Source organism: Apus apus, chromosome 4, assembly GCF_020740795.1.
Source record: "Apus apus isolate bApuApu2 chromosome 4, bApuApu2.pri.cur, whole genome shotgun sequence".
NCBI classification, from domain to species: Eukaryota; Metazoa; Chordata; class Aves; order Apodiformes; family Apodidae; genus Apus; species Apus apus.
Window position 1 is genome coordinate 71,663,958 of NC_067285.1, and position 23,719 is coordinate 71,687,676.

The 23,719-nt window shown below is 38.2% G+C and overlaps 2 protein-coding genes across 2 annotated transcripts; one reads left to right on the forward strand and one right to left on the reverse strand.

Annotated features, from left to right (window-relative positions):
- Nucleotides 1-1,428: 1,428 nt before the first annotated feature.
- On the forward strand, nucleotides 1,429-13,532 carry TDO2 (tryptophan 2,3-dioxygenase). The gene is made up of 12 exons (XM_051619852.1): nucleotides 1,429-1,543; nucleotides 1,914-2,019; nucleotides 3,124-3,214; nucleotides 4,042-4,112; nucleotides 5,716-5,843; nucleotides 7,988-8,174; nucleotides 9,444-9,551; nucleotides 10,455-10,566; nucleotides 10,689-10,746; nucleotides 11,262-11,341; nucleotides 11,935-12,025; nucleotides 12,718-13,532. Exons 1-12 carry the CDS (start codon nucleotides 1,509-1,511, stop codon nucleotides 12,869-12,871), a joined length of 1,221 nt encoding a protein of 406 aa, XP_051475812.1. The 5' UTR covers nucleotides 1,429-1,508; the 3' UTR covers nucleotides 12,872-13,532.
- A 51-nt stretch (nucleotides 13,533-13,583) lies between these two features.
- Nucleotides 13,584-23,636, reverse strand: CTSO (cathepsin O). Its single transcript, XM_051619853.1, has 8 exons — nucleotides 23,231-23,636; nucleotides 22,469-22,574; nucleotides 21,396-21,529; nucleotides 20,078-20,245; nucleotides 18,530-18,651; nucleotides 17,189-17,352; nucleotides 16,662-16,754; nucleotides 13,584-15,201 (listed from the first exon to the last, which is right to left on the reverse strand). The coding sequence occupies exons 1-8, from the start codon at nucleotides 23,564-23,566 to the stop codon at nucleotides 15,167-15,169; spliced, it is 1,158 nt and encodes a 385-aa protein (XP_051475813.1). The 5' UTR covers nucleotides 23,567-23,636; the 3' UTR covers nucleotides 13,584-15,166.
- Between the last annotated feature and the right edge of the window lie 83 nt (nucleotides 23,637-23,719).

Consider the following 23,719-nt stretch of genomic DNA (forward strand, 5'->3'; position numbering starts at 1 on the left):
TCTTTGGTGAGATTAGGAGTTTCATATTTTTCAACTGCCCTTATTTTTACGAGGTTAACACACTTTTTTTGTTTGTGCCATGAAAACAGGTAACAAAGTTTGATTTAACTGTGAAGGCTCAATCTGGATGTTTCAGGTAAAGGTGTATAGAAAAAAGGTAAACCCTCCTTGTCCATGCCTTTGAGACCTGTGGATGTGAGAGATTATATTATTACATTTGTAATCAAGTTGTTAGAGTGCAAATGGGATGGTGAAAAGCACAGTTTTTAACACGTGTGTACCAGTGCACAAGTCTTCATCTTCAGCACTACTCGCCTGCATGCCAAGCAGCTGTATAGATAGATGTGTGTGGTGAGAGGATTTTTTCTCAATCTGTCAGGGTTTACATCATGAAGGAAGAACACCTTGACCTTGCTGATGGGTTGCCTCAGTGGAGTCCTACTTTTCTTGTGGTTCAGCTTAGTTTTAAGGTGATATTTGTATAGCCTGACACACAGCATCTGGCTTAGGAGGATTTATACATCACCTGTGTACTGTGTATGACTTTTTAATGACCCAGCTACTCTTAGGTGACTAGAACAGCTGAAACCACCACACAGATACCACTAAGCAGTGCAAGTCTTGCAGAGGTCAAATGGTCTGGGGTCACAAGGGCCCTGTAGCTTTGTTTACAGTAAAACTGAGCATTAACTTTTTTTCAGAAAAGGCTGGCAAGCAGGAAAGAAGTGCATACTAGCTACATGTTACTTCATTGTGTGTTAAGCTGATGATTAAACAGAATTGGGTAACGTTTGTCAACAAATGAGAATGAAACTTTTGTGTGGGGTAATAAAATTAAGAAATTGTCATGAATTAAACAAATGGAAAAATAGCATGAGATGTACATGATTATTTTTGTTCTTTTACGTAGTCTGTGTGAAAGCATGAGTATTACTTCAGATGTCTTACAAGCTTCATTCAGTCTGCAACAGAAATATGCTCTGCTTCCCTTCACTTTCCCTCTTCCATATGTTTTGGGTTTTAAACTTAAGCATCTCTTGATATTTTGATACAAGGGGCTGCAAGTTACAAGCCTTCTTTAGCAATTCTGGAATTTATTAAATTATTTTTCTCACACGCAGACCTCACATTGTCTCAGCTCTTGCACCAGGCTAGATCCTCAAAGAAGCAACTGTTGGAAACCTTGCAGTAAAAAGCACAAAAATTGGGTGCCATAGGACAGAAAAAAACCTATGCCAGCCATTCCTGTTTTGACTGATTAAAAAAAACCCAACAAGCCAAACAACAAAACCTGGTGAGCCAACAACACATGAACTTACTGACCTTTGTGCTGTGGTAGTTTCCGTAATTATTGAATAGTGGGGATGGGCTGATGGCAAAGGAGGAGAATTTGGGGGCTGGCCTAGGTGGTGAGATAAGGTTACATATAAGGTGGCAGCAGCAGATCTGGGAACAGTAGCGGAATATATTCCCTCCTGTGCAGCTCAGTGAGTTTGGATCCTGGAATCATGAGCGGGTGCCCCTTTGCGGGGAACAACTACCTGTGAGTCCCTTGTCTCTGTGTTTTGCTTCATTATGTCAGTTCAAAAGATACAGTGTTAATGTAAACTATAGAAGTTGAGAGAAGATGTAATGATTATCAACAAATAGCTGTAGCTATCACTAAAGAAGAAGGATTGTACAAGGACTTCTATGAGGACTTGATATTTACTGAACTAGATGGAATGCTACCAGCTGTGTTACTGTGACAAGAGTTGCTGCAGGTGGATTGTTTTTCTCACAAGCTTGATTTAGGGGTTAGTTTTCTCAATTATAGATGCAGGTTACTGAAAAGGCAGATATATTAATTCATATATATTCATATATTCGTTCTTTAATGAAATAATTGTATATTTATGTAATTTTCTTCTTAGATTTAACTTTGACAAGCTATCTTTGGAAGATGGAAAAGATGACAAATCTCAGGAAGGGATAAACAAAGCCAGCAAAGGTGGACTTGTCTATGGAGACTACCTACAAGTAAGTTCAAGGATTCGATTTTTACTGCCCTAGTTGTTCTTAAAACTTAAGCCAGGACATGTGGTTGTTGCTTCTTCCCATTCCACACTGATAGCAGTCAGCCTGTCAGCAAGGCAGGTCTCCAACTGCCCTTCACCTGCCTGAGCTCTTCAAGTGCACTCACGGGCACAGGTGCTGGTCTTAGCTGGGATGGTGCCAACAGATTGTGGGATGGCTTCTCACACTGCAGGGAAACTGGATATTTCAGGGGTTTTGGTAGGGAATTTGTTGTATTGATAAACCTAAATTGTAAAGTGGTGCACCACAAAGCTTTTTTTTTGTCTGACAGTCACCACTTGGCAATTTCTTCACATCAGCAGATGTTTGCAAATTCCCTGAATTATTGCATGAAAGCCGTAATATTTGGCTTGAAAAATATATTGCAGACATTGGGAGGCACAAAACAAACAAACAAACAAAACCCCTACAACAACTAGAAGCAGTTAGGAAATGAGTAAAAGTAAACTGTCGTAAGTAATACAGAAATCCAGACTTTTTTTCTTTTTTTGACAGCAGGAACTGAAGTGAGTGGAATTACTCTGTGTTTGTGAACAGAAGACTAATTTGTTGACACATTATATGGAAATTTGCAAAGATTTCTTCTAAAGTAAATATGAGGAGATTGTGAATTGACTCAGTAAAAAGTTAGTAATGCCAGAACTGAAATAACTACTACAGCCTCAAATCAGAGCTCATGAGAAAATATGTTATTGCATGATTACATAGAATTTTACTATAGGATCTTCAGTTTTGCAGAACAATGAAAATGGTGATGTAGGATCTGGAAAACTGCCAGATACTTTGTTTTCTCATTTTTTATAATTAAAAACACTTTTTAAATTATTTTCCTGACCTTAGTAATTGAGTAAACCTAAAATATTCATTTTAGGCAAGATTTTTTTAAAAATGAAAATGAAAGTGTCAGATGAGACCATTTAGTCTTCTCATACAATCTGAAATATGAGGCCTTTTTTTTTTTTTTAATTTTACCTTTAAACACTAGGACTACCATTGCTAATAGCAGAATTGAGAGCTTTACAGAACGGTCTTATATTTCGGTTTCAGCTGGACAAAATATTGAATGCTCAAGAACTTGAGAGTGAGAAGAAAGGAAAAAAAATCCATGATGAGCATCTTTTCATTGTGACACATCAAGGTAAATGGTTGGGAGGACTTCAGTGGTGGCTGATTGGCATTTTTACCACAGGGAGTTATTTAAGGCTGAAATGTGCAATATGCAATTTGTTTTCATTTTAGACACAGTCACAATTGCTCTTTTATGTGCATTTATATTTTTATATATCCCTGTGTCATTCATAAGGCTGCATTCTTCTCCATGCTTAAGAAACCGTAAGTGTAACCTTTGGAGTTGGTAAACCAGGATTTGCATGGCTCTGTTTCTAGAGAAACTGAGGTGGTGAAATTAATTCCCCACCCGAGTAACAGGCTGCTATGCAGTTTATTGTAGGTAAATTTTGTGTGTTGGCTTGTGCCTTCTCTGAAACTTGATTCAAATTTTAGCCATCTAGAGGCTTCCTAGAAGCCTGCATGCTGGTTAGATGCTCCCTAAGTGCTAACATCCACGTGCTTTGCAGGCACTGGCTTGATTATATTTTTCTGTTATTTATGGGAAACATGTACATGACATAAAGATCATAAGCAGCTCTGGAGTTAGCTTTTACTGGGGTATCAGATCTAGATTTTCTTCCTCCTTTTGTAATGAACATTCTGTACATCAAACACCCAATGCGTAAGCATGCTTCAAAAGAATTTGTTAACGTTCTTGATGCTAGATTATTTCATGTAACAGTTAAGGTAAAGGACAGCACACTTTAACAATTACTAGATTTGAGTATCTGCACCAGCACTGTAAGTGTAGACTACTAATTTCAAATAAAAAATGCAAGAATTTTAATTCTTCAATGATATGAAAAAAAAACCAACACAGAGTTGAAGTTAACACTAACAATGCCTTTCTTGTAGCTTATGAACTTTGGTTTAAGCAGATTCTGTGGGAAATGGACTCTGTACGGGTGATCTTTCAAAATGGCCATGTAAGTTAAGAGCAAATATACATTTTGGGAAAATCCAGCCCTCTCTTTCTCTTGCCTCCTGCCTTCCAGCCTGATATATTTGGGTTTACAAAGCAATATGTGTTCTTTTTCGAAAGCAGCATAAAAAAACCCCAATGAAATTTGGCTGCATGGCTGTTACATCCTGAGAGTACAGACATTTGATCTGCAAAATCCTATTTCCTCCTGAAGTCTGCCTTCTGGTAAATTACTTGCCAAGACCAATTCTCCTCTGCTTCTCCCATACTCTCCTACTAGTACTGGATAACTGCAGAAACTTAACTTTTGCCTTTGTTTGTTTTTTTTAAGTCTACATACTGTTTCTTTCCTTCCATCCCATATCTGATATGGGAAAGGAGAACTCTTTTCTCCAGGTGTGTATCAAATCCAACAGAAAAGCAATAATCAAAACCACAGTGTACGTTTGTATGAGCATTTCTGAAAATTACAATTACAACAGGAATATTTGAACATTGCTAAACATCTGTCCTAAGATAAACATACCTCGTAACGAGAGATAACGAAGAAAAACTACTGACCTGATAGTACATCCACTAAAAAAAAAAAGCTGACTGCTTGTAATTTGAGAAATAGCTTGAATAACATGATTATGTGTATATGAAGAAAATTTGAAACTACACCAGACTGAAAGATGGAATTATTTTATCGTAATGTCAAATGACAATGTTCTTAATTGTCCTCTACATTCATAATTTTTTTTTTAGTTGAACATTATATCAAACTTTAACCAATCAAAATGAGTTCTTTAGTAGAGTAATTTTTCATATTTATTTTTCTGAAAAAATGAAAATTGCTTATGACCAGAATCTGAAATGTCAGTGTTAAGGTTAAGTAGATAGCAAGACAATTAAGGAAATTGTTATCATCTTTCATTTTTGTAGTTCGATATTTCTTGGTTGTGTGGCCTGATCGTAGGGAGAATTTTGATCTCGTTGAAGCTAACAGGAATTTTAGCAGACTTCTCTGCAGGAAAAGATTTTCCCTCTTAATATTTTCTCTTTTTCACTGGATGCAGTCTTTTTTCCCCTGCTTGCTAATGCATGTCTCTGATGAACATCTTTTTAGATATGCTTTGCTGATGTGCCCCTCAGATTATTTTGCTTCTCAACTTTTAAGTACTTTCCACACCTGCCCTACGATGCATTCCTTTGCAAGACTAGAAATTATTATAGAAGTTGTTCGAATAGAAAGCACAATATAATTACCATATCATACAGCATTAAAACAATATTGTAGTAACTGGAAATTATAATAATATAAATAGAGTATTTTTGCCTGGAATTTAATTTCTTGTGGTGACCCCTATTTCAGTAAAAAAAGTAAAAATGAAAAAGAAAATTCCTATATATTTGGCCTACTTGTAATCTATAATAAGTCAGGGAAAAACAAATTTCAATCTTTGAAAATTATAGTTTAGGTTTTCAGTTAAAAACGAGGCTTTCCATTCAATATGAGATTCTGCTGCTATGGATTTCAAGTGGAAAGGACTTGGGAACTATTGAGTTCAACAGAGAAAAGACCTGAAATAAATAAGAATACCTTGTTTGTTTGTTTTTTTCTACAGGTAAGAGATGAGAGGAACATGCTGAAGGTTATTACTCGAATGAACAGAATTTCAATGATTCTGAAATTACTTGTGGAACAGTTCTCAGTTTTAGAAACTATGACTCCACTGGATTTCTTTGATTTCAGGTAAATACTTACTATCCCTCCATTGTAATCCATGAGTTGGTAATTCTCATTCTTAGAACTGGTTGTGAATTTTACATGTGCCCTGGCAGCTTGTAGCACATGCACCCTTCAGCTGGGTGAGAAGATACCTTAGAGAGGCAACTGTGACATCAGAGCGTGAGGGCTGATTAAGAGTGTGAGCTGGAGTGTGAGTCCAGCATGCTCTGCAAACAAGTACAAATTAATTGTTGATGTTTGTGTGGCACTGCTGGTTGTTTGTCAGAGTAAAAAGATAAACAATAGAAATAGATCACGGTTCTGTTAATACTTTACTTGAAACTTACCTCTGTGCAGTTGCTGCTGTATTCTATAGCAAATCATTAAAGTGCTTGGGTGAGAGAAATGCACATTCCATAGATTATCAACTAGATATTTCAGCTGTCTTGGTTTGCATAGTGATCCCTTGCTTCATGTTTTCAGTGGGTCTGCAGTGTTGGGGGCTTTAAGTGGCTGAAGGAAGCGTTGCTGTCTCTTCTTTCTTCCCAATAACTTCTAATCTCCAGTAGCTGCCCAATGTCTTGCTAGGCTGCTGCTTGGTAGCTCTTCTGCCTAGTGCTGCCCAGACTTTCTTTGGTATCCTTTGGCTTCCCTAACTGGTCCCATGGGATTTCTATTTCTTCCCTCACTTCAGCTAGGTCCTTGTACTACATTATCATTTGAGACAGCTTCCTCCACTGCCTGCCCTCCTGTACTTGTTCTGCTTGTATCCCTGACCTGACTCATGACCTCAGTGCCAACCAGCATCCCATCCACTTCCACACTGTTTTAGTACCCTTTCCTTTCTGCCTTTTAATGGTCCCTAACTAAAAACCACATGAAACTACAACTTCCTTCTCCTGGAAGTCTGAAACATTGGTACTGTCTAGCATTACACTACAGCTGGAGAAAACCATGGGCTAGGCATCTGTTTTGCTGCATTCTTGCTTCTGCTTTGCAACAACATACTGTTATTTAATAAGCAAATGTAAGATCAAATCAGTGATCTGTTTCTGCCAAATCTTATATTTGCAATTCAAAATGCATTACAATTATCTAGCAATGTGGGATTTCACATTACTTCTATTCATAATTTTTTTCAGCAGTCACACAATTTAACTCTGAGAGAATCCCATGAGGGAATTCCTCAAATGAAACCCACTATATGTTTTTCTGAACATTATTATATTGTACACATAGATAGTATACCGTATAATTAGTTCAACTAAAATGCATTCATTTGCATTTTAGTGACGAGGAAATTTTTGTCATAGCTATTGGAGGTGATGATGTGGCTTAACCCCAGCCAGCAACTAAGCATACATCTGCTCATTAATTTCTTTCCCCCCTGTCAGACTGAATCAAGGAAAAAATCTTGTGAGTTGAGATCAGTTTACCAGGACAGAAAAGGAAGAGGATAATAATTATTATGATGATGATAATAATAGTAATAATAGTAATAAAAGAATACCCAAAACAAGTTAATGGTTGGACTTGATGAACTTAAAGGTCTTTTCCAACCAAAACGATTCTGTGATTCTAAGTGATGACTGATGCCCAGCTGGTTGCTGGATAGCAATCCTGTAGGACAGAAATCCCAAAACTGTAATACATGAAGACAGACTGTATTTCCCAGCCAACTCTTATCTGTATACTGAGCATGATGTTGTATGATATGAAATATTCCATTGGCCACTTTGGATCCATTGCTCTGGCTATGCTCCCTCCCAACTTCTTGTGCAGATGCACAACAGCAAAGCATGGGAAGTTGAAAAGTCCTTGATTTCGTAGCAACTAAATACTGTACTGTATTATCAGTATTCTTCTTGTAGCAAATCCCACATTAAATCCGAAACATATTGTAGCTACTAATAAGAAAATGAGGTCTATCCCAGCCCAAACCAGGACAGGCAAAGCTGCTTATTCTGTCTGGAAATGAAATTATACTCACTAGTTTTCCCTTCTGTACATCACATGCAAAGCTGCCATTTTAAAACACAGTAAAAACATACATATCTGTGTATGCACAAACAGTATATAGCTAGAAAATTAGAATATGTAATACCAGAGAACTCCATCATTATAAAATAATAACCTGTATTTTTATGTTGTTTCTTCTGTTCCCAAAGATACTACCTAAGCCCAGCCTCAGGTTTTCAGAGCCTGCAGTTTCGCTTGCTAGAGAACAAAATTGGTGTTCACCAAAGTCTGAGAGTCCCCTATAACAGAAGGCATTATCGTGATAACTTCAAGGGGCAGGATTATGAATTACTGCTTAAATCAGAGCAAGAACCAACGCTACTGCAACTTGTGGAGGTAACATTGTCTGCCTTACACCTTTCTTTGGGTTCCCTCATCTCCCAAGAGTGTCCTTCATTGGTGTCACTAACAAATTCTTCTTCCTTGAGAGAAGCAAGCATGCTGGCAATTTCCCAGTCAGTTGTGTTTTGGATTCTTATCAGATTGTGTGTGAACAAGTTAGCCATTAGTAAACCAACTGATTTTTCACTGCACTTCCTCTCATCTGAAAAGTCTGATGGTTGAACTGGTAAATCGCATTGTGAAAGTATGAGCTAAGAACATAAATGTACTTTTTAATTCAATTTTTTGTTATGACCATAAATGCTTTTTAGAAGGAAACATCTAAAAAAGATTTCCATTGTTAGTGATGGCTACTAGTGAGGTTAAAAAAAAGGAAAAATGACAACCCAAAATGGAAAGGGAAAAAGATGTTTAACAAATGTTTCATTATTCCTTACCCTGATTGAATTACTTTGTCTCAAAGCGAGGAATGACTCACAGCAATTTCTCTAACTCCTTTGTAATCTTCTTACACAAAATTAACATAACTTTCTAAAGAACAATGAAGTATAAACCTCAATAAAAGCATCTACTTATTAGCCATATGCATCTAATGACACCTAATACAGAATAAAAAAGTAATTTCTCTAGCTTTTCTTGATTTGTTAAGACTTCACGCTCTTGCATCTTTCAGCTGAGGAGCTAAATTAAGTGATCTCTAAAGGGAGTTTGACCATAAGGATTCCTAACTTTTTTCTCCTCCTAAATTCATTCCCATTATTAAAAGGAAATAAATGAGAAAGCTTTGCTAGCTGCCAAGTAAATCTGCATCTTTTATCATCATGTATTGTGGTGTAAGTAAATGACATATTGCTTGATCAGCATTCAGCCTGTCTGATGTAAGAACTGGTTATATAGTTGGTTCTATACCTTCTTAGATTTATCTTTACAATTATCCTACACATATGGAATAAGATTTTTCCGGTTTTCCAGTACCTAAAAGGTAATTGGTTTTAAAGATACTGTTAAAATGAGACAGCTTTTGTCTTACAACTCTGGTCATTTAACATGTAACCTCAGGGTGTTTTCAGGGCACCATTATGGAGGTATAAATCATCTACATGCACATGCTTACTCCAGTAATAAGCACCTCTATGGGATATTAAATCAGAACAACTGTAGCAGAACATTTTATGTGCTGTAACTTGTAATTCTAGGGTAATGCACTGGTATTGTTCATATCTCAACACATTATTATTATTGGTGGTGTTATTGTTGTTATAGGCATGGCTGGAAAGAACTCCAGGACTTGAAGCAGAAGGATTTGATTTCTGGGGACAATTTGAAGTGAATGTTTTAAAAGGTCTAGAAGAGGAATTTGCCTTGGTGCAGGTATATAATGTACTCTCAATCTAGCTATAAGCAAAGACAGCTGGCAAAATGACACCCTGACATAAACTTGACTTCTGGCTCACTCACGGTTTCTCATTCACTTCTCTGTCTGCAAGAAGCAGAAAAATGTGCAGACTTTTCCAGGAAATCTGCATCAGTTGACATCTAAGATGGTTTAAAGTGTGGGATAGATACGTGGATGATTTTGATTGCAAAATAGAGGGATAGTATCAATGGAAAGGTTGAGAGTTATTTTACTGAAAGTACAACTTCACCTTGAGTTAGAACTTCTATCTACAGTTTAGAGTAAAACTACACAAAGTTTGGGCCCATGAGCTGTGTGGAGTGTCACTACTAACACACCATTTCTATTTAACTGTATGTGGCAATTTGCTGCTATGTGATAATTTTAATTATTCTGGTAGATAAGCACAAGAAAATCCAATAAAATTTTAAGACATGTAACTATAAGTGCATTTTTAATGGAAAAAACCAAACCATAAGTATTGACTAATTTCCTGAGAATATCTTTCTACAAGTTTCTAACTTACCTAAACTTCTTTTATCTACAATTTTCTTACCAACTGCTGTGAAAGGATGTAATCTTTTTGCCTTGAAAAAAATAATAAAATGCCTTCAAGGCCTTTAGACCTAAATAAAAGTGATAAGCTGCCAGTTTGTTTCAACATTCATTCAACTGAATTCTGTTGAGAGCTTTGTGATACTATTTTTTAAAGGACAGTGACTCAGGGACTCATCTATTTTGTTTGAAAATACAGTTCTTACATTTAAGATGTAAATTTACAGAGTACTGATGATGAAAATAGAAGTTACATCACAGGTCATTCAAATACTTGATTTTCCCTATTGAATTCTAACATGTTTTTGTTTTAAATACCAAAGGCCAAACCAGAATCAGAAGAAAAAGATGACCTATTATCTGAATTCCAAAAACAGAAAGATGTATTACTTTCATTATTTGATGAAAAACGTCATGAACACCTGCTTAGCAAAGGTACATTGCATTGCTGTATGTCAATATGCACATTTTATTTCTTACACAATACATAAAATTATATAAAAGCAATACATTTGGAGGAAAATCAGTAACAAACTGAGGACATTTGTATTTTGCAGGAGAAAGACGACTGTCTTATAAAGCACTGAAGGGTGCCTTAATGATCTATTTCTACAGGTAATGTAAGATGTGTCTTTACTGCCTACTGGCAGGAGGAGTGGTGATGGTTAAGGACAGCAGCACGGGTTTATTTAGGTTGGAACAGGCCTCAGAAAGTAATCTGGTTCAACTCTCCACAAAAACCTGGATTAGCTAGATCCAACTTGAAGGTTGAATCAGACTGCTCATAGCTGTGTCCAATTGAGTTTTGAGTATCTTCAAGGACAAAGGTTAAACAGCATCTCTGGGCAGCTGTTTTGTGTCTGACCAGATGCTGCTCCACAGATTGAAACAACCAAAGGTCTTGTTCAAGGTGTTGAACAAAGTGTCTGGGAAAGATTTATTTTTCCAAGTGTGAGGAAAAGACACAGATTGAGGCTTACGTGGCAGAGGCACTTGCTAGAATATCTACTGACGTTTCAATACCAATTTAGGGAAAATACACATTGACACTGTTAGGCATTGGTGAAGAGATACTCTGAAAGTGAAGTACATCACAAGAGGTGTCACTGTCTTCTCTTCCATTTTCCCAGGGAGGAGCCTCGTTTTCAGGTTCCATTTCAGCTTCTTACCTCCCTTATGGATATCGATGTACTCATGACCAAATGGAGATGTGAGTTTCAAATTCTGACTGTGACACTCCCTATTTTCGGTGCAAGTAAACTGTTCTCTTTCACCCTTTTTTGTAGATCTTATACCCAGAGTTTTAGAACTGAGCTTGTGAGCTCATTCTTTAAGAATTGGTTATTTTGTTTGTACTTTGTCCAGGAGGAAAGATGAACAGCTTCTTCTTTGATCTTTAGATATATGGGTGTAGCTATTACTTCTTTCACAAACTTTAAGTGAACATTTTTATTTATGGGACAGATATATTTTTCAATGTCTGCCAAAATGTCATCATGACAACTCTTGATATGGAGTCATTCTGCTTCTTCCCTATCTAGACATCCATTAATAAATGTATTAATTCTGTATTAACAGAGCATAATAATTAGTGTGTTAATTCTGTATTAACGATTTTATGCTAGTTGACTGAAAAGTGGCGTAATTATCTCCTGCATTGCTGAAGACTGAATAGTTCTTTATATCTGGAAAGACTTCTGTATGATCTTTAGTATTTTTGTGATGCATCTCAATGTGAGATGTGACCCTTTGGTTATATCTTAACACTGAACACATGCCATGTCCTTCTTTTGTATTACCTAGATAACCATGTCTGCCTGGTGCACAGAATGATTGGCAGCAAGGCTGGCACTGGAGGCTCATCAGGCTACCAGTATCTGCGCTCAACAGTGAGGTAAGAATAATGCATTTCCCCCATTACCTGCAATAATACAGTTTATAGATACTCTTAATGCCAGCAGGCAGATTTCAGATGGCTCGCTGGAGCCAGAGGATTCAGCTAGCTTGACAATTCAAGCCTTTTAGCTGCAACTGGGTCATGACAGTCCTGAACAGTATTAGGTCAAAAAGTACAAGGATATTTAAAACATCTTTTTTCTAAGAGGACCTTCTTTGAGGTTGTTTTCAAAGAGAAACTGTCCACAGCTGATAACTGCCATGTAGGGCTGTAGCAACAATTCCCAGCACAACCATCATGAGTGTGGAATAGAAAACAGACTGATTACATTATTAAAGTTTTGTCTTTTTCAGCAAGCTTTCTCACTCATCCTTCAAGTTAACATTCTCCCTAGATAAATTCTACTTAATATCTACCACAATGCTGGAGGTCTGGAGATAATAGCCTACAGACTCTTCCTTTTCAGAAGAAAAACGAGTGGAACAACCATTTTTCCTTCTTAAAACTAATCTGATGTCTAGTATTATTCTCTAGAAACAGGTCTGGATTTTTACTCTGGAATATTCAGGCAAGTTAGTGCACAAATCTTATGAAGTAAATAAAAATGATGGAATGATTCCTAAGGATTTTGAAATTATGGCTTTCTATGCTGATATCACAGTATTAATTTTTCCCATTATCTTTTCCAGTGACAGATACAAGGTGTTTGTGGATTTGTTTAATCTTTCAACATTTCTAGTGCCAAGACACTGGATACCAAAGATGAACCCAACCATTCATAAGTTCCTCTACACAGCAGAATACTGTGACAGCTCCTATTTTAGCAGTGATGACTCTGACTAGCCTGCCTTCCTAGACTGGGTGCTGTGAAGAACTTGAGGACTTTCACCTTGAGTGGTGCCACCCCTCAAATATAACAGCTATTCTCATGCAGTGTGGGTGTGTAAATATGTATTTATGTATGATGGCTATGTGAATAGTATGAACAGCGCATGGAAGAAACTTAATTGTTTGTAGAAAAAAAATATCTGTATTGAGTTAGCTTATATTAAGACTAAATTGATAGTCCAGTTCAACTCAGTGACCCATTTAACCCTTAGTCGGCTTCTCAAAACCTGCACCTAGAGAGAGGAAGCAAATTATAATTATCATGATCATGTCATATTTGTATATATATTTGTATTTTTTTTTTCCCCTAATGGCTGTTTTTAACTTCTAGTTGAGGATGCAATTAGTCTCAGCACCTTCAGAAGAATATTAGTTTCTGAACTCTAGTGGAATTTCAAAAGGAATTTTGGGTTAAGTTTCAAAAGCTAGATTAAAAAATTAAGTCCTCAATCTAGAGAAATCCAAGCATCTTGAACTTTTACATCCATCAAGAATCATGTTGCTACCTATGTGTTACTTATGAATGTAAATCCCTTCCCTAGAAAGTTATTGTTAAGAATAGCAGACACAAATAAGTACTTACTTTGCCATTTAAATAAAGTAGTATTAAAGCTCATATTTTGTTCTCCTTCTAAAGCAAGCACAAAATTCACACAAAACTATGACAGGCATTTGAAGTGTTTTTTTATTCAAAATATAATGGAAATAAGGATAAAATTTTTATATAATAAAAGTGAGGCAAATTTGGCTATAGAATATCAATATGTATATATATCAATATAGAATATTGATAAAGCTGTGTTGTCTTCTCATTAGATGGACTCTGGTCTTTTTAAATGCTTCCCTTGGAAATACACAGTAGGCCTTCATAATTTAAAATATTAACACTTAAAAGTAGGAGAACTAAAATGACAATACTAAAAATAGACAATTATTATTGCATTTGTCATAAAAAGATAACAAAACATTGATCTATTAACATGATATAGTAATTAAGTGCAAAAATCACAAAATTGCTTCAATACTTTTCATAGTAATTTTTCAGAAATGATACAGGGACAGTGTTCCAGATGAAAGATTCAGAGCATTTTAGAATTACGTGTTTGGTTTTGAAGTCTAGTTACATTTGCCTGCAAGTGCAGTTTTACACACCAGCCAGGGCTGGAAATACCTTATGATTCCCAGCAAGTCCCACCTATGAATTAAATTAATGTGAGAAATTTAACATCCATTCTATGTGGAGTATTCTGTAATTGCTGAGTTCCCAAAGGTGGCAAACCCACTAGCAACCCTCACCCACACAATTTTTTCTATAATAAATTTCTATAATAAATTCTATAATAATTTCTATAATAAATTATTTCTGCTTTGCAATTGGCTTCCCTGGTAGCTGTGAAGCCGAGAAGAGGGAAGGCATGGAACTGACACAGCTCTCAAAGCATAGCAAAGCTGATCTCCAAATACATCCTGCCAGGAACCAGGATGTTTCATCACTAGAACTGCCTTGGTTTGTCTACATGCAGTTACTTCTTACTTTTCCATCCATGTAACAAATCAATGCAGAAGACACTTTTCTAGGCACTTTTCAAAACAACACTCCCTGCTCTGAAGAGCTCTGAAGTTATGTTTACCCAACAAAGGTCTGAAGGCTGAAACTGAAGGACTGCAGCACTTCAGATAGAGGGGGTACTCAGGTAATAACAACTTTCCATTTCTTTTCTTATATTATTGTAGCAGTAGAGAAACAGTAGGATCTCATAAAAAGGAGGAGATAAAATATGCATCTGTCAGAGGTGCTAGAAAAGCCAAGATAGGTATCCAAGCAAAACAGATCTTTTCTTCCTCCCCTGCAATAACACCAGGCCTAATCATGGTAGCTCTTATATACAAAGCATTTTGATGATATTCTGCCATACTACTGATTATTTGATCCAAATTCCTTATCACCTTTCATCATGTCTTTCCTTTTCATGGAGTAGTACATTCAGAGTTTCAGTCCATCTGGGTAACTTCTTTTTGCATACTATGCAGCTGATTCTGAGTCTTCGCATTCCACAAGATATTTGACATGCAACACACAGTCCAATAAAAACACTTAAACTCCAGCCAACCCACTCCTGTACTGCCTAAGAGCAGGAATTGCCCTTGCAGTCACTTCCCATTTTAGACAACGTTGCTCTGAAGTAAATCTTCAGTGAGTGCCAATACAATGAGTGCCAAACAATAATCATGGTCTTTGGCCAGTAAGTGTCAAACAAATACTGCTGAAACTGTATCTGCTATACCTACAAAGGAAACAAACAAACAAACAAATTAATGAATATCAGAAGTGGAGACTTGCCAGAACTAAGTTTCCAGAATTCCCATTCACATACCCTCTCTCTGCTGTGCCATGACAGTAAACGAACTGTAGGGGTAGGGAGCACGGCATCAGCTGCAACCCTTAATTGCCACCTTCTTCAGTTTCTTCATTGCCTGACACTATAGCTATGCTCTACACTCCCTTCTCTGCTTTCATGTTCAAAACGTTAGATCCTTTTTGAGGATTCAACATTGGCCAATTCTGGGTGCTGAAAATCTAAACCTTGATACCCTCTTCCCTTTAACTGTATTCATTAGCAAGGGATAGACAGTATGAAGCTATGTAGCTTTGAAAGCTCACCAAAAGACTAAAAGTATCAACTTCCATTTGCATTGTCGTACTATTTCCAGCACTAAAAGCTATGTCTTACTACAGCCTCTGAAGGTATCAAAGGTGAGGGCTCTTACACCCTCAAAAGTGGTGTCAGAGCACCTCTAAATCAGAAGACAACATCTGTGGGGGAAACAGAGCAACTACTGACCTTTGCTGGATTGCTCTTGTGTGACACACTACAGAAAACATGACACTGCTTTTTGAGAGCATGGGCTTTGAAAATGACACAGCTCTTCTTCCTGACCACTTCTACAACTTGCTTTAATTATCACTGCTTCTAAATTTCTCTTTCCTAGTAGTTTGTTGATGCAACATGAAAAATAATTTGGCAACATGGTAAAGCTGCGATTGGATAGACTGTCCTCATCTTCACTGAGTGCAGAGAAACTGAGTATTATTTGTCCAATCCCAACAATTTGGCTTAGCAATCTTTGCTGGTAATCAGGAGTTTCATCTGCCTTACCTCCATAACCAGCAACACTGAAGAAACTGTGTATTTAACACTACAAAACCCCCTCAAACACCAAGAAAAATATTATGCAGACAAGTAACAGGGAGGCAGACAGAATGAGCAACAACAGTACCAACCTCCATCCTACAAGAAAAGCCATAAGCAGGGTACACAATTTCCAAGCACAGGCAGATCCAGCTAAACTGAGCTCAGATACACTTACATCCACCACACAAGGACAGCAGCTGGTTTACATACCCTGAGTATAGCAATGGCACTACCCTAGCAGTGTGATATGTGACTGTGTATTTTACAATACCATCACCTTTACATAGAAGGTTGGTACAAGAGCACTTTATTTGTTATGCCTTATATAGCTTTACCTTTGCATGGTGTTTTTCAGTCTTTCAGCTATACAGCTTGGTTAAACTAGCAAATGCTTTATTTACTTTTCCACCTGGACTCATCTAACCTCGTTTAAACCATAGCAATAACTTGTATTTCCTCTCTCAGGATCCCATTCTATCACTTTACCTACATGGAGAAACATATCCCAGCATGCGAGCTTTACCACTTTCATTATTTTTTGTCAGACTCACCACAGACATTGCTGCCTATCTTAACACGAACATAGCCGTCTATTCCCCATGTAGGCCCCCAAGAATTCTGTACAATCCAGTAAGGGATACTACCTGGAAGAGACATTTTCACAAACAAGGGACAACATGAGACGTGGCAGTATAACAAAATTCTAACACAACATAGTTATTTACCATCTTACAGTTTTTGATGGTTTTATGATGTAAATACTGTGAAACCTACCACACAGAGGACAGAGCTAATAGTCCAGTGTTGAACAGACTGGACGTAACCTTTGTTAGCATAAAGACATGTATAGTCATGTTTGTTACTTTACAAGGACATGAAGTCCTGCAGAACTGAAGGAGCACAGACAAAGAGAGTTGTTTTCTCCTGGGTTCAGGCTGCAGTTTCACAACCAAACCAAGCACCTCGCAACAGACCACCCAATTCTGGATTTTAATCAGCTGCCACACAGGAGGCAAGTTGCAAGTAAGAGAAAAAACACAAAGCCTTCTAGGTTGAAGTTCAGTTGATGGAAACACACCTGTTCTGTCAAAACCAGTGATGAGAACAGCATGATTTGCCCTTCCACTGGAGCAGTGATACTGTATAATCCCACCAAGGTAATCCTGCCAGCTAACTGCATCTACTGTTACTGCCAAGGGACCCCAGTTAACAAGCATCCTCATCATTTCTTCTTCCTGACCACTGTGAAAGGAGTGAGTGATAATGCCAAGTGAGTTAAGTTAGCACACTAAAGCAATTGGAGAGGTAGTAATCTGCTTGTAAAGTACAACTTAAAAATCAATCAACTGTTTCCTATGAGTTCTACACATCACATAACATACAGCAATGAATACGTGTTTCATATACTAAAACACAGTAATACAAATATAGGGCACATGGACTATGGGAAAAGTGTAGATCCAAAGATGCTATTAAAAAGAAGCAGGTTTCTGGGTCAAGTCAGTGGGCAACGGTGAGCACTATGTATCTTTTACAAATCATTAGTCTGTATTATTTCCCACCTGTTTTTCAAACACACAGAAGTACCTCATATAATACATCATAATACACTAAAATATGTATCCCAAACATAACAAACCCCAGGATGTTACCACTATCAGACATCACCATTAGCATCCTCATACAGTTTTACTTACATAATATACTGGAACTAGAAATTTTTATCACTGCATTATATGTGCAGTAACTGAATTTGGCAAATACAGACTGGCAAAGCTCTAATTGATTTTAGTTACTTATATCTGACAGTAATTCAATTCCTAGTAATTAAATTCCTAGTCAAGCTTACATTTTTTGTCTTGAAGTTCAGTTTGCAGCTGTATTGTACTGACAAATAAAAAATAAAATTTCTTGGTACAGAAACCTTTAAAACCTTAAAAACTACCAGTTGTCTTTACAAAATCCGGTAGTTACGGACTGGAGGAAAATGCAGGTGGCTATGTAAATGAGTAAATCCTAAAATAACTGAACACTGCCTAAATTCTTCAACAAATTCCAGTTATAATTTGTAGGATTTACCATTTCTGATACTAAGCAACGTAATGTTCACTTAGCATGTATTTAAAGTTGTTTCTCACTCAAAGCTCCATTTTAAACACCGCCAACTGACAAGACCTAATTTTAAGACACTGATGTAAGCTTTCTAATTTGAAAAACTCAGTAATGGCAGAGCTTAGTGGATTCATTGTGGCAGGCCATAACCCTTAAAAAATGTTACGTATTAATTCTTATCCAGTACACAGCTACAGAACTGATGCAATCAGCCTCGTAACCTTTGGCTGGTCAATGCGCTATTGGCTCTAGCTTACTCCACACAGAAGAAAAAGTACAGCAAATAAAAAGAATCAATAGTAGCTACCTGAAGTCATATGCAGCAAATCCCGTTATTGAAACTCCAAAACCTGAGGGACCAAAATAATGGCATAGTCCTGTCTGAGCTTTAAAAGTGTATTCTGAATCTCTCACAAGTTTTACTTTTGTCTGAAAGAAGAGAAATGAATGAGAATTTCATGTATTTGACTTTAACACTATGCAGATCACAACAACTTGAAAATGAGCACAGAACTCACTCAAAATTTATTGTGTCATGAGAAATAGAAAGTCATGTTGGGAAATAAGATAGTAAATAACTCTAGTTTCCTTGTTTGTGGAGAAAGCTTCAGAAGTTTTTGAACAATGAAGAAAATTCAAAGGGTGTCTCTGGTTTAAACTAGCCTCGTGCAATCTCATCAATTCAAGACACAACCAATGAATTCATGGTCTTCAAATGACATCTACACACAAAATTATCCTCTCCTTGGGACAGTTCAAGAGCCACAAATATGCCAAGAATAGTTATATAAAATATTGAAATTAAGTCCAATTCTGCCATTAGCATTAAATCATCACGCCAGTATATAGTGATTACAATGGCTGCCAATTTGAAGTCCAGCTACAAAGCTACTGCATCAATCTTTAATACTTTTATTGTCTTACACAGTACAGTATATTTATGGCACTGTCTCCTCCTGTCTAATTCATTTGTAGCTCTCTGTTGCCATGAAAGAGGGAATTTTGCTTCAGAGGAACTCAGGAGAATATCCTCTGTCTTTCTTGAAATGCAAACTTAAACAAGTTATCTAGACTATTATTAGCTAGGGTTAGATGAATCTTAAGGGGTTACAAAGTTTATTAAAAAGGACAATAATCTTTAAAAAAAACCTTTAAAAACCTAAGAGATTCCTTTTATATTCTTATAATGCAAACTCATCCTAGAGAGAGTACTTTTTATTTCAAAGATATTGAAATGTTTCTGCTTATATGTATTATTAATACACATTTTGCATTTTTCATGAATGAAATGTTAGCTACAACTAAAATAGAAACTATGTCCATATTTTCATTGTTTTGAGTTGCAAGTGAAACAAAGGTAAACAGGGTCTGTTTTATTCTTAGGTTCTCCACACTCCTCCATGATTTCAGTGTTTGCAAACAAAACCACAGAAAGTTGAAAGCCGAAAATCTCATCATCCCTCCTTTTCCCCAGATGCTGGTGCCTAATTTGACACTCAAATCCAAAAAATGGCTCCTTCTGCACTAGTACTGTATGTTTGCAGTCCCAGTTAAATTCAGTGGAAATACTGTAGCTTTCAAGGAACACTGTCTTCTACCTCTGTGGGTTGATGTGTAACATTCTCAAGAACGTATACAGACTATAAAATTCCAATCAGGTTTCAATTCTGGTTGAACAAACTTTCTCTTGATTCCAGGCAAAATAAATACACATACATACACACATATGCACACATCCATTAAAAAAATTCAGATCAGCTGTACACTCTACCTTCTCCTTCATTTTTTCCTAGTAAAAAAAGAATGTTCATAGGAAAGCTAAGGAAGGGTTAATGATTTATGAAAAGTTTCAAACCTGGTTCAGCCAGCTCAAAGCACTAACAGTGGATCCTCCGCTGCAGCCATAATTATTGTACGAACAGTCAATAACCTGCTGTACACTGAGTTCTTCCAGGTTATTTCCTTTAATTGCATAGGCAGACTCTATACCACCCACAACACTGAAAGCCCAGCAGCCTCCACACTGGTACAAAGTAAAGGAAAATGGAAGAAAGAAGTCAGCTTTGTTTTTTCATATCAGGCTTCAAAAAAAACAGTCAAAAGGGTCTTCCAATGCTCTTCACCTACTACATCATCCTTGAACTTCATTTTTCATTTAAAATACTGAACTGTTTTATTTCCCTCTAGTGCTCTCTGAAAGCTAGAAACACATCATGGGTGTCTTAAAATCCATTGCATAGTGGCTGCCTTACTTTAAGCATTCCTCCATGATTAATTTTTGCCCCTTTAAGATAGGTCTGAGGATGTTTTTTGCTGTGAGGTTATCTACTTTCTTGAAGAAGGGTTGGGGCTCAGGAGGAAATTATTTTTGAACCACTTTAGTTAGCAAGTTTTTAAAAGGCTGCTCTTCAGGAGGCAGTCTACAACTTTGCACAGTCTGAAGAATTTTACAGAAATAATAGTAGATTACAACACTGAAATGAAACATAATAGAAAAGTTCGTCGTCCAGTTACAGACTTTGCACTGCAGCTCCAGGCTCTTCAAACTGTGGCACTTAAAACAGGAAGGAGAATTTATTCCTAGGCAAGCTCCAGGTTACTATGTAAAGCACAGAAAACAAAGACATTGGGCATGTAACAGCTTATTTGCTTCTTATCAGTGACCATAACCACTTCCGGATAAACAATAATCACGTGGGGTTTGATTATCTTCCTATCATGAATGCATCCCCTAAGTTGTTAAAGATACAGGTGTTGACCAGCCAAGGTTATTCAACCATAAGAGAAAACAACAGCAAAGGACCTATACCCATCCAGGTAAAACAGGAGGATGAGGAGAGGTACAGAACTTATCTCAGTCTCTTCAGAAAAATACAAAACACACATGGTGCAAAATATTTACAGATTCAGTCAAATAGATTAAAAAAGTTTATAATTGCACAATTTCTAAATGCACAATTTTACATCTCATGTTTTTAAGTCTGATCTCACTTTGAATAAAATGCTATGTGATTTTGTATATATTCAGCTGGCCATACTTGTGCTGGGGCTCCAAGAAATCTTGAGACAGTGCTGGTCACTTCCAAAACCTTCACTGTGCTCTACAAATGTGCTTGCTGCAACTGTCTCTGAGCAGTGCTTAAGAAACAGGAAAGGAAAACACCAGGACTTACTGTTTGCTGATTTCTCACTTGTGCAATGACTTTCTTGTCTCTCCAGTCAAACTTCTTTGGCAAAGGTTTTTCCTTTCCATTTGGCACTTTAACGTATCTGGGAAGTTTGTGAGGCATGCTTCTTAAGTAAATAGCTAAACACAGAATGCAAACATCTATAAATCCACTAAATAAAGAAATCACAAACAACTGTCTTACTAGAGGCCACACAGGTAAATTTTACCTACAGTTACACTCATGAGATTACATCTCATTCTCAATTCCACAGAAAATGAATGTATTTTATAATAATCACTATACCCCAGAATGAATGTAAATATTCCCACAGTCCTTGAAAGAACAGAGATATGTGATGTAGGGAATGTAGGTACAAAGTGTATGAATTTACTAGTTGATCAATAAACATTCAATAACACAGGTTTCATTCAAAAATTTGAACAACATTTTGCTTAGTGGAAAAATACTTTTAGTCAAGCAAAAGGGGAAAAATAAGACAATAATGTAAAGATTCTAAAACACAGTCAAAAGGTTAGTTTTTCACTAAAAGAAAAGTCTGCTTAATTATTTAAAGTTTTAAAAAGTGTGAAATCACCCAATGAACATACAAGAACAGACTTTAACAGCAATAAACTAGGTCAGCAATCAAAGTTTTCTAGTAAAAAAACCTGCTCCTGCATACTGCTCCTGAAAGTCATAGATACCATTGTACAGCCTTGAACCTCCTTGCATTGTTTGGACTGCAGCCTACAGAACTTAAAGTCCTGAGGAACTTAGAGTCCTCAAGAACCTTGTGTATTTTCCAATTTTAGAACTGTTGCAACTGAAGAAGTCTTTAATGAAGGGAGGGAAGGTCTGCATACCAAATAAAATTCAGGCTCTGGGCAATTCAACCTTGCAAGAACAGAGAAACATTAAGAGGATTGCTGTATTTCTCAGAAGTACTTACAGTTTGGTACCAGACATTGTAAATTGGCTGACTGTCAGCACTGGAAGAATCTGTAAAAAGATACAAGGTTCTGGGGAAGAACAAGAACAATAACAGAACAGGCATTAGAAGCAGCCAGAAAATGTACCTTTGAACTCTTCAGGAAACAGGTCAGAAAACTGATTTATTCCATAGAAAGCAGTTGTATTATCTTTTGATGATGAATTCAGCAATCTGATTCTTTTAGCACTTTCCTGAAAGGAAAAAAAAACACAACAAAACACAAACAAAACATACATATATCGTGGACATAATTAACTTAGCCTTAGTGAAAAAAAATCATACGCACAGAAAAAGACACGGGTGAGCAACAGTAAACGTGAATGTAGAGAACAGGACACCTGTTCACCTCAGATTCATCCTGGGTTCCTATCAAACCCCTACTAAAGCCAACAGACTAACTTCAACTCCAAGAAAGACACCAAGCATTTATTAAAAAGTGCACTGAGGGTGAAAAAAATGATATGAGGCGGACAAAACAGGGAAGCTGCGAACAACTTGTGTCACAGCCACCGGATGCCCTTCCCCGACAGCACAGCAGGCCCCGCGGTCCGGAGGGGCAGCAGGAGCCGCCGGAGGGCTGAGCCGCCGGGCGCGGGGCCAGGCCGGCCCCGGCCGTCCGGAACGGGAGCGGGCAGAGGCAGCGACAGCCCAAACCCAGCAGGGCCGCGGAAAACCGAAGAGCAGAGGCTGCCGCAGCCTTAAGGCTCCCGCACTGCGGGCTGACGAGCTCTGCTGCCTCCCCCCCCGCCTCCGCCGCGGAGCCCGCAGCCAGCGCCGCGCAGCGCAGCGGCAGGGGCTGCACCGCCCAGCGCGGACCGCGAGCGCCAGGGCGGGCAGCTGAACCTACCCGCAGGGCCGCCGCTTCCCTCTCCCGGCCGCCTCCGTCCGACGGGGCGCGGCCCGGGCCGCTGCCGCCGCTCTCCTCCCCAGGCCAGCTGCCGGCAGGCACCAGGAGAGCAGCACTGCCCGCCCGCAGCAGGCAGCAAAGCAGCAGCAGCAGCACTCCCATCGACCTGCCGGGGCGAGCGACAGGTCGCGACATGCCCCGGCAGGCAGCACGACCCGCTCGCTGCCGCCGCCCCTCCCCCGGCCGCCATCTGGAGGCGGGGGCGGGCCCGGTGGTGCCCCCGCGAGGATGAGGGGCCGGGCTCCTGCCGTGCGGGAGGGACGGCGGAAATCTCATTTTCTTCCCAGCCTCCGGCTGCAGGCAGCCCCCGGCTTCTCCCTGCAGCGGGCGGCGGCCAGGCCGGTGCGGGGAGCGGCACCTCCCGCGCCGGGCGAGGCGGGGCATGAAGCGGTGTCCGCCCGTCCCCCGGGGCTGGGCGTGCTCCGCCTG